This window comes from Ochotona princeps, chromosome 10, assembly GCF_030435755.1.
Source record: "Ochotona princeps isolate mOchPri1 chromosome 10, mOchPri1.hap1, whole genome shotgun sequence".
NCBI lineage: Eukaryota > Metazoa > Chordata > Mammalia > Lagomorpha > Ochotonidae > Ochotona > Ochotona princeps.
Window position 1 is genome coordinate 74,481,424 of NC_080841.1, and position 10,914 is coordinate 74,492,337.

Here is a 10,914-nt window from a genome sequence, read left to right on the forward strand (position 1 = left end):
GGACAGCCGTGTGTCCACACTTCGCAGGGCGTTAGCTCCTCTTGTCTTTGGTAGGAGGTGGGCATTTCTTTGAGAAGGAGTAGCTGACTGGGGCCAGTGCTCTGTAGTGATGAAGTCACTGTGCCAGTATTCATCCTCATGACAGTCCTGTGCCTGAGCTGGGATTGTCCTGGCATAACAAATTGCTGTCAATGTCAGGGTTAAACAGTGACTATTGGACCTGGGAAGTCCAAACTGCAAAGTGGAAAAGCATGACTTGCTGTGCTGTTTGTGTAGTACACAACTGTAGTGCTATTGCTGATGATTCTAGAAGGATTTCTAGATTCTTCAGCTAGTGATTACAGCATGAAATTCCTTTAGAAGGCAGAAGAGCAGGAATGTACACAGTGTGTCGTCCTGATCTCTGGATGACATACTTTGAAACACGTATTAATATAATTGTAAGCTCCTCAGACCAATAGAGAGGATAAAGGTGTTTGGAGCCCAGTTTCCCTCCTGCTGTGATCGGAGCTCTTATTGCTCATCGCACCTCGTGGGTGGTGACGCAACATGAAGGGTTTGTCTGTTCTCACTCCTGCCATCATGTTCAGGCTGGCTTCCAGTTCACCTGTATGTATGTTCCTGTGTTTCTGCCTGTTGCACAGAGCGTCACAGATCATTATGACACTCATGATCCGGCCTCCATGCTGGTGGCAGCCACCTTCCATCACCAGATCCCAGAGCATTTTTACAAAGAAACTCTTGAAAAACATAGAGCTATTTCAGTTTATTAGCACAGGCAATATCTTCACCATGAAGTTACTTTATTGCATAGAAGTCAACTCTGCCCTGTACGCGTTCACTCTCTGGAGGTCTGCCTTTTATGATGGTAATTTTACCGAGATCTTGAAATACAGAGTTGTTCTGTATTTTTAAGGGATAGCATTAGAAGTCGTTACTTATTGGATTTCTCATTTATTTCTGATCAGATGTTAAGACTTCTGAAAGTTACATTTGGTGTCAGAAGGGTAGAAGGGTACAATGAAACTGGTACAGGAAGAAACTTTCATGTCTTTTAATTTGAAACTCAATGCATTCTGCTACCTAAGACTTCCAAAGAAAGTCATTTTTATCATTTTCAAAACATTTATTCGTTTGTTTAAAAGGCAGGGTAGAGTGAGAAGAGATACTGATTTTCTGTCTTCTGGTCCACTCCCCACATGGTTGCGTCAGCTTTCCCAGGCATATTAGCAGGGAGCTGGAACGGAAGTGGAGCAGCTGGGACACGAGCCAGTGTTGCAGCAGTTTAGTGTGCTACACTACAGTGCCAACCCCCAGAATTGATTTTGAGAAGAATCGCAAGCTCCTTGCTTGTTTCCTTGTGCTGGTTTTATAGGCGGGTAGCAAGCAGACACCACAGGTCCGCAGTGTCTTCTGTTTGTCCTACCCAAACTTTCACCCTTGCTGTCTGTTTAGTTAAACTTTGAAAGCATGAAAAAATATAAATTATTATTTAAGTCCAATTTCTGTACTATTGACTAAAGTTTTACCTAAACTGTTACTTGTTCAGGCTTCTTATATCACACAAGAGGCCAGAGCTTGGTAAAAATGTTTTGTACCAGTGAAATCCATGCAAATGTAGCCTAAAGTTTTGGCTGCAGATTATTCTGAAATGTCCTTAAGAAAAACAAAGTAGAAATTAAGGGATGAGTGGCTAAAAGTCCTTGCCTAACATGCGCTGGGATCCCATATAGGCGCCGGTTCTTGTCCTGGCTGCCCCAATTCCCATCCAGCTCTGCCTGTGGCCTGGGAAAGCAGTGGAGGACAGCCCAAAGCCTTAGGACCCTGCCTTTGCTTGGGAGACCCAGAAGAAGCTCCTGGCTCCTGGCTTCGGGTCGACTCAGCTGTGGCCATTGTGACCACTTGGGGAATGAATTAGTGGACAAAGATCTTTCTCTCTCCTCTCTGTAAATCTGACTTTCCAATAAAAATAAATGTCTTTTTAAAAATGAGGGATGAACTATTAAGCAAGCAAGTGAAATGATCATGCTTTGTGAAGCACTTTCCTTGTACAGGACCAACCCTTGCTGGTACATTAATGAGTCACAGGAGGAACATATCTGAGGGGGACATGATGGTGTTACTGACAGCAGGAACTAGTGCGGGTTCTGCTGGGCATGGTGGTACTGCAGCACATTAGGCTTGCTTCTTGTTGCTGCCACGGGACTGCACTTGGGTTGCTGGGGACTAATCTCAGGTATTTAGTTGGCCTCCAGGATGTCTAATACAGAGAGTGAGCTTATTTTTACCTCTAACCTTGCATGTTCAACTTTCGTTGGGATGAACTTTGAGATAATATAATGACAAAACAAACATTTTCTCAAAGGTAAGTGCTTCCTCACTATGCAAAGTAGAATGTAGGTTGTACTTGGGGTCCATCAGTCAGTAATAGTCTTTGTCATTCTGTGTTCTCTTTTTTTTTTTTTTTTTTTTTTGGTCCTCCCTTGCTATTCTTAATTAGAAAACGTTAGATGAAGTGGTTCCCAAGTAACTGGCCTCGTGCAGGTAGTCTAAGTCTTGTTCACGTGCTCCAGGACCTTCTAAGAGGGTGATCGCTGGACCCACTTTTCCCAACTCCACAAAGTCCCATTTTGGGAGTCTGGCTAGCAAATGGGGGTGGGACTTGGGATTAGAAGTGCTGTTGAGTTTGACCTCAGGTGTTTGACCCATTTTGAGAGGGACCCTGAGCCCGTGTTGCAGCACGGTTGTTCTGGCCTGATTGTTCTGGTTCTTCTGTGGTCTGGCTTCTTGCAGGACCCACCCTTGGTGTGCTGGACTTCCCTGCCCTTGTCTCCCCTCTCCCTGGTAACGTGCCCACACTCTAGGCAGGCACACAGGACCTGGGTGATTTGTCTGTCTTGTCGCCTGTCCTTGCCCAGCACCTCAGCAAGTAGATCTTTTCCCACACCTAAGAACTTTCGAATTATGTACATTTCTGAATGAACTAACTGTTCTGTTTCCTACACGTTGATTGGATTGGTATTTTTAACTCTGTAAAATTTCACCATGAACCAGCCGCTGATTTGTTGCTCACTTTTCTTGTTCTCTTGCTGTATTTTGTTGTGCAAAATTCTACTTTGTTCTATATCAGAGTGCTTATTTTTCTTTTATTCGCCAAACTGTATGCTTCCTGGGGGCAGAATGGTGGTTATTCATTTTCTGCTGAAAATGTTGCCAGCAGTGATTTGCATGTTGAAAGATCTTGAGCTTATGGCCTGGAGTCACTGGCTTGGTTGGCTTGAGGCTTGATTTTAGTTCTATTCACTAAAATCTGGCATTGCAGTAAGCATTTCTCCCTGGATGACAGCTGTGTCCTGAGTGCCATGATTGTCTGTGTTAGCATTCTGAGTGGATTCAGTGGAGGGACCCGCACCTTCCTCCCTGCAGTGGAAACTGAGGGTCCCTTGATTACCAAGCATCTGGGTGTCCAACAAGCGGTGAAGAGTCAGGCACCGTTGATGCTTCCCTAAGGAGGAGTGAGTTCGGGGAAGCCATGTCCTGGCTGCTGAGGATGGAGGGTGCTTCCAAATCTGCCACTGCAGGAAGGACCCAGAGACAGAGCAACAGGGAGCCAAACCAAGACCGACCATAGCAGAGCACAGCTTCCATTTCTCAGTTGTGCAGGCAGTTACTAATGCTTTCCAAATGAGATAGAAATGACTTCTTAAAATGACTACCATTTAATCTTGATGTATAAATGCCACATGATTTTATAGTGCAATAATTTTTTTTTTCTTTTTAGGGTGAAAATCCTATTTACAAGAGTGCTGTGACAACTGTGGTCAACCCAAAGTATGAGGGCAAGTGAGCCGCCCTACAGACTCCGAGCACTGATGTAGCTGTCTTCCTAGTCACAGTGTAGTCGCTCTAGGGCAGTAGTGCCATGGTCTTACTCAAGGGCAGGTTTTGAAAATGTACAGTATGTATAATTTGTAAGGATTTTTATTATTTCGAAATAATGTTCTAATGCATGCCAGGGACTGACAGAGACTTGAGACAGGGTGTTAGCCTTGTCAGCCAAGGTCACATTGTGCCTTCTGACTTTTCCTTCCTGGACTGCTGAAATCACGTTGCCACTGCGTTGGTGCTGCTTGCGGGGTCGTTGGAAGGGCGAGGGGTAGGGGATGAGCATGGGGAGAATTTCTGTTAATCATGTGTTACAGTGGATTTTTAACTTCACAGATATGTCCGTATTCAGTTCTACAGATTGCAAAAGTAAAGGTTCCACTAGCTAGTTTAGGGTTATTTTAAATCTGTTATTTTGCCATTTGCCATTTATTGCACGCCTGATGACATTTCTGAAAGACAAGCGTGTTGGGAGTTACTGAGATCAAACAGCTCTGAGATGGTTGATCTGCGAAGGCCATGGGGAAGGTTCAGAGAGTTAGGAAGGAAAAACCAATAGCTTTAAAACCTGTGTGCCACTGTAAGAGTGACTTAGTCACGGTAACTTTTATGCCTTCTCTTTAAATTCCAGCCTTGGGTTAGAATACTACAGTTTTCGGCTTACACGTCCTTGGTTTAGCACTGTACACACAGGCCGTAATTTACATAGCATTTGCTCAAGGGGGATCTTTTGCATTGAGTTTTATTTTGTTATTTTGTTTGGAGCCTGGTGCTTTTTAGCTCCTCTTCTAATCTGATAGCGTATTTGTTTCCATGTTGGGTGAGACTTCCTATCAATGCTTTTCCTTTGAAATGTTAGCTGTAATTTGCTTTTCAGTGAACTTGTGAAGTCCTCCTGTGGGACAGTCCCCCGCCAATACAAGCCTTACTTACCTTCAGTTAGTGCCACAGGGACCACCCCACCGTGTATTGTGCTTCTCACAGCTTGAGTTGCCCCTCACCACCTTATTTTAAGTGCCTTTTAATTTTAACAGATCACTTTTTACAGTGCTATTTTCTGAAGTTATTTATTAAATAAAAAAGCCTAAAATACTTGAATTGAATGTTTTGGCTCTATGTTGTTATATTTTATGTCAATTCATAGGTTAAAAAGTTGAGGAATAGTGTTTCTGACTGGTCAGTTTTCTGTGTGACCCTTAATCCTCAGTTGTCAAGAGATACGAGCCAGAGACACGGAGCAGGGGATGTAGCAAACACAGACCCTGTGACTGGCCGGCCGGGCTGCCCGGATGCTGCTGGACAGCTCCTGGCGTGCTGCTGTGGAGAGCAGGCTGACTCTGTGACATCACTGCAGAAGTGCAAGCTCATTCTGTTTCACACGGAGATAAGATTGTCACTCTTCTGACAAGAAAATTTAGGGAGAAAATGTATTTTCAAATTACTTTGGTTTATTTATGTTTGAAAGTATGTATCCTTAAACAAGCATTTGTGTGAAGCGTATTCCTGGAACACGCAGGAGTCGGGAGGGTTAGGATGAAGATTACATGGAATGTTCTGGCCTTGCTGGCCTCCGACATCACTGTCCACTGAGCTTCTTTGTACGTATCCACTTGAGCATCCTGTTAACCAAAGCATTTTAGAGGTAAGAATACCACATTTCTGCAAGTTGGTCATTCTGTGAGAAAAATGACAATCTTATTTATCACTCTGTATCAGCTTGTCTTCCATAATCTCTGCTTCTGCTTAGCTTTTCAGTTTATTCTGCTCCAGGTATAATCAACTAAATTGGCTTATGTATTTCAGCTCCAGAGCTCTGCTCTAAAACATTTTTAAATAAATAGTATAAAACTGAAGTCTGTTTCCCACTTTTTCACTTTTTCACCCCTGGTATTATCCCTGAGATGGAAATATGGTGATTCTAAGAAAAAGTTCTATGACAATCATAATGCATAAAAAGACTAGAAATTCCTTTGTTGGTGCAGAAACTCTGTGAAATATTTTTCATGCTGATTTTAAAAATACATTTTAATTAATGTCCGATGAAACTGTCATTGGGGCTGGCGTGGTGGTATCAGAATACAAACACTGGTTTGAGTCCTGGCTGATCCACTTTTCTATCCAGCTCGCTGCAGATGTTCCTGGGAAAGCAGTGGAAGTTGGCCCAAGTCTTTGGCCCTTGTATTTTTTGGGGAGATGCAGTTGATGTTACTGGCTTTGGCGCGGCCCAGGCTTTGGCTGCTAGACATGGTTTGAGATTTAACCAGTGGGCGGACGATTAACCAATCGATCTCTCTCCTTTTTCCTTGTTTCTGTAACTGTCTTTCCAATAAATAGTCTCTTTGAAAAAAACATTGGGCCCTGTGTGATGGCTCAATTGGCCAGGATCTCATGAGCACTGCCAATTCATGTCCCAGCTGTTCCACTTCCCATCCAGCTACCTGTTTGTGGGTCTGAGATAGCAGCAGAGAATGGTCCAAAGACTTGGGACCTTGCACCTGCTTGGGAGTCTTGGAAGAACCTCCTGGCTCCTGGCTTCAGATCAGATCAGCCCTGGCCATTTTGGCCATTTGGGGAGTGAACCAGCAGATGGTCCCATTTCTTTCCTTCTCTGTAATTCTGCTTTTTGAATAAAAAACAACTTTTTAAAAAAAGTTATCATTAATACACTTTCCCAGAAATATTTTTTTAAAAGTCTAGATTTATTTGAAAGGCTGAGCTACAAAGATGAGAGAGACAGGAAGAGAGAGGGATGGAGTGTTGATTGATCTGTGTATTGGTTCATTCTCCAAGTGCTAGCAGTCCAGAGCTATACCAGGCCCAGGTCACAGCTGGGAACTCTCCGGGTCTCGGTCAGTGCAGGGGCCACCCATGTGTTACCAGAGGGAAGCTCGAATGGAAACAGGAAGTGGACTTGAACCAGGCACTCTGTTACTGGATGTGAGCATTCTAAGCGTTGTCTTAACTGCTGCATCCCATTGGCTGCCCTGGAAATGTTACCTTCGGATCTCCACTGAAACACTTTGCAGATAAGTGTTCTGAAAGGAAACAAAATTATTTCTAGGGTTTGGTGTTATGACTGAACAGGTTAATCCTCCACCCTGTGGTGCCAGCACTGCACATGGGTGTGGGCTCCTGTCCTGGCTTCTCCACTTCTTTTCCAGCTCTGCTTGTGGCCTGGGAAGCAGCAGAGGGTGGCCTGGGACTTTGTGCCCCTGTGTGAGAAAAGGTGCTGGCTGTGAATCAGTTCAGCTCTGCCCTTGTGGAGTGAACCAACAGGTGGATGACTCTGTCTCTACCTGTCTGTGAATCTTTTCAAATAAAGAAACATTTAAGATAAGATCATTTATAATCAAATTATAAGAAATTTTTGTGAATTATTGTTATACACATACACGATTTTTGACCATTGTTGTATTTTGCGTTTTTCCTGTGTGTTACCTGCAGCATCTGAAAGATGACCCTGAGTCAAGCCCATTTGTCGTTAATTGCCTGTGTCTTCTAAGACTTAGATGTTACTCACTATGCACACAGATGTGCAGAGCTCAGCTTGTGAAGGTCCTTTGCGGCTCTTCAGGCTCCCTTGTGTGGTCCTGTATTCTGAGAATTCAGGTGTGGATAGAAGTAGCTTCTGCATGGGTTCCCGTTTTCCAGCTATTTCGGATGAAGACCAAGTCGCACATCATGGCTGCGTCGCTGTGAGATGATACATTGTCTGAATTAGAAACTCGGGTAAGAAAATGCTACAGACATGTATTGATTGAAAGTGGTAATTCTTAGATTAATTTCCTTCAGTGGTACTTTAAATGATTTTGATTTTACATGCTCTGATAATTATGGTCTTATCAAAACTAATTCTAAAAGAGTTTGGTATATTAAGTTGCGAATAACCTTGTGAATGGAAATATTATTAAGAAGATTTAATTCCCATAATGGGTTGCTTTATTTGATTTAAAGAAGATACTACACAGTGACAATTGCATTAACATTACTGTATTATTGTGGCTTGCTTACTGAAAAATACTTAGGTCTCCTGTAGTAGTAGTCAGCTGACCTTCCCATGGCCCTTTAACTATGAATTGGGTGATATTCAGATACCGTCTCCCGCCCAGCCTGACTTTCAAATGGTCAGGACTATCATGCATGTGTTAAATGTGATGTTTCTTTTTATTTGAGAGACATGGGGAGTGAGAGTGAGTGGGAGAGAGATGAGTTGGAGATGGAGTTAGAGAAGAACTGTTAGAAGAGAGTAGGAGACAGGGTTCCAGAAGGTTAGAGATAGAACAGAGCTAAAGTTAGAGACAGCTTTAGAGAAAAGTAGCTGCACAGAAGAGAGACAGTTACTCAGAGTTGGGGATATACACACACACATACGTAAACATATATAATTTAAATCTACATAGAGATTGCTTAAGGAGAGGTTTGAGACAAGCTAGATAGATGATACTACAGAATAAAATTGGTTCTTTTCATGTCTGAACATAAGAGCTAATGCTCTGATAATATTAGAAAATACAAGAACAGGGCCCAGCGTGATGGCTCAATGGCTCAAACTTCCCCTTGCATGCACCAGAATCCTATATGGGCCATGGCTTGTGTCCCTGCTACTCCACTTCCATCCAGCTCCCTGCTTGTGGCCTGGGAAAGCAGTCAAGGACAGCCCAGAGCCTTGAGACCCTGCACCTGCGTGGAAGACTTGGAGGAGGCTCCTGGTTTCAGATCTGCTGAGCTCCAGTCACTGCGGCTACTTGGGGAATGAACCAGAGGATGGAAGAACATTCTCTTCTCCTATAAAACTTTAAAAAATCTTAACAAAAATTAACAGCAAATTTTAACGTGTTGCCTTATGCAGTGATTTGTTGTATATGAAATGAAAAGTTCAGACAAAATAAATTGGACTTGAAAATTTTAAAACTTTGTGCCTTTATTTTTTAAAATGTATGATTTCTTTTTGATATTATTTACATTGTTTAGAAGGATACATGTCTGTGGCGGGCCTCTGATTAGGGTTGGGAGGGTCAGGTATGGAGGAAGGTGAGTGGGACAAATGCTTGCCCTTTTTTTCTTTTATTCTATGTCCACAGGGGAGGGAGGTCATTGGGAGCACTCCTTGCTGTCAAACTACATCAGCACTCAGGGATGGGGACAGTCATTTGATGATGTGTTAGAGATCCTGGTGTGGAGAAGAGAGTTCTGAGGGTGTTTTGATGGTTCTGAGAAAAGATGAGAACATCTTTGCAAAGGTCTCTTGGTTGACAAGGCCCACCTTAGTGCACCCACAGACCCAGGAACATGCTGCAAAGCTTGGCCAGGAGAACTGTTCAATCTGTTCTGCTTTGCATCCTCTGACAAGACAGTTAACATACCCTGCTGGCCTAGAGGAGCTCACTCTTGTGTCCCCCTTGTGTACCTGGACATGGTGTCCACTACATAGACATCAACAACTGAGGAGGCCCAGTCCAGATACATGTTCCAAGGTCGGAACACATCCTGTGATTTTGTTTTCCTTGTGGCCAGGGTCGAAGTCCAGTGTTGTAGTTGGGGAGTCCCCTAAGAAACTTCACCTGGGATGACCTCAGACTTGACTCTTTTTTTTTTTTTTTTAAAGATTTATTTTATTTTTATTACAAAGTCAGATATACTGAGAGGAGGAGAGATAGAGAGGAAGTGGAGCTGCCGAGATTAGAACCAGCGGTCATATGGGATCAAGGCGAGGACCTTAGCCACTAGGCCACGCTGCCGAGCCCAACAGACTTGACTCTTGTGTTCACGAGCTAGCACAGGTTTGGTCATCACCTGCACCTGGCACTGCACATGCAGGTGAATTTAGCTGCCTGCTCAGTTCCACCTCAGCCCCATAGATCATGGGACCTGAGTGACGCTATGGCGCAGCCCAGCCAGCCACAGACTTGGTCCTCACATCTATCAGCAGCTGTTGTGGCTTAGGGTAACCCCTCAGTAACACCTGCCAGGCCCACCCCAGCTCATTTTGGTGCATGCCAGCCTCTGCTGCAGCCTAGCCTGGCCTGGGCTGCATCCCAACAAGCTCTCATGCACACCCATGGGTGTTAAGGCTTAGCTCAGCACAAATTGCTCTCAAACCTGACCTACTTGCATGCCTGTAAGTGCAGCCATCTTGTCCAGTCTGGCCCACCTCAGGCTCTTGTGCTCACTAGCAGGAGGCACAGCCTACCAAGAGAGAGAGTCCACAGTTCCCTTGGTAGACATGCTCCCAACCCCAGATCTTGACCCTGCCAGGGGCTTCTGCAGTCCAGTCTGACAGGACATGCACCGCCAGTCCTGGAACTTGTCAGCTGGTACTGTGACCTAGCCAAGCTGGCTCTCACCACTTCTGCCTCTCATGCCAGGGGCTGTGGCAGCCTAGCCCATCCCGGTCCATCCCCATCCCTGCTCTCATGCTTACCTGTGGAATCAACAGGACAGCAGGTTAATTCCAGAGGATCCCTACTAGGTTCACTCTTGAGTCGTGTGTGTGCCAGTGGGTTCTGTGGTACAGTCTGAGATGGCCGCTCCCAGTCTGCATTTGGCAGCACTTGCTGCAGCCTGGCTCAGCTCGGCCTAGCCCACCCCAATCCAGCTCTTGCTAGCAGATGCGACAGACTGGCCTGGCCTGGCCCATTCCTAGTGCCAACCCTCGTAACTGACAGGTTTTGCTGCCCAACCTGTCCTAGCATGCACTCTAGTCCTGGCTCTCATGCAAGTGTGTGCTGTGGACTCACCCTGCCTGGCCTATACCCAGCACACAGGTATCATGGATGCTGCAGCCGAGACTGGTCTGGTCTCCCAGCTCCAGCTCTCACACTCAGCTGTGGGAGCTAGAGCCTAGCAGGGAGTTGCCCAAATTTTCTCAAGAACAAGGCCTTCTCCCAGCAACAGATCTTGCATGTGCCAGTGGGTGTTGTTGCCCCTACTGACATGGCTGCCCCTGAGTCCTGGCATTCAGTGATGGGAACTGTGGTCTAGCTTGACTGGCCTGCACCTCTTCTATCTCATTTATGGGTATTACAGCCT

The 10,914-nt window shown here is 44.9% G+C and overlaps 1 protein-coding gene across 2 annotated transcripts in view; it reads left to right on the forward strand.

Annotated features, from left to right (window-relative positions):
• The window catches only part of ITGB1 (integrin subunit beta 1), a 40,590-nt gene extending 35,607 nt beyond the window's left edge, over positions 1–4,983 (forward strand). For both annotated transcript variants that reach the window (XM_058669641.1, XM_058669642.1), the window contains one exon: positions 3,782–4,983. Coding sequence is in view for 1 of the 2 variants with exons in the window: in XM_058669642.1 (XP_058525625.1) it covers positions 3,782–3,847 (66 nt within the window). In the remaining variant the exon portion in view is untranslated. The remainder of the gene's footprint in view (positions 1–3,781) is intronic.
• The last annotated feature ends 5,931 nt before the right edge of the window (positions 4,984–10,914 follow it).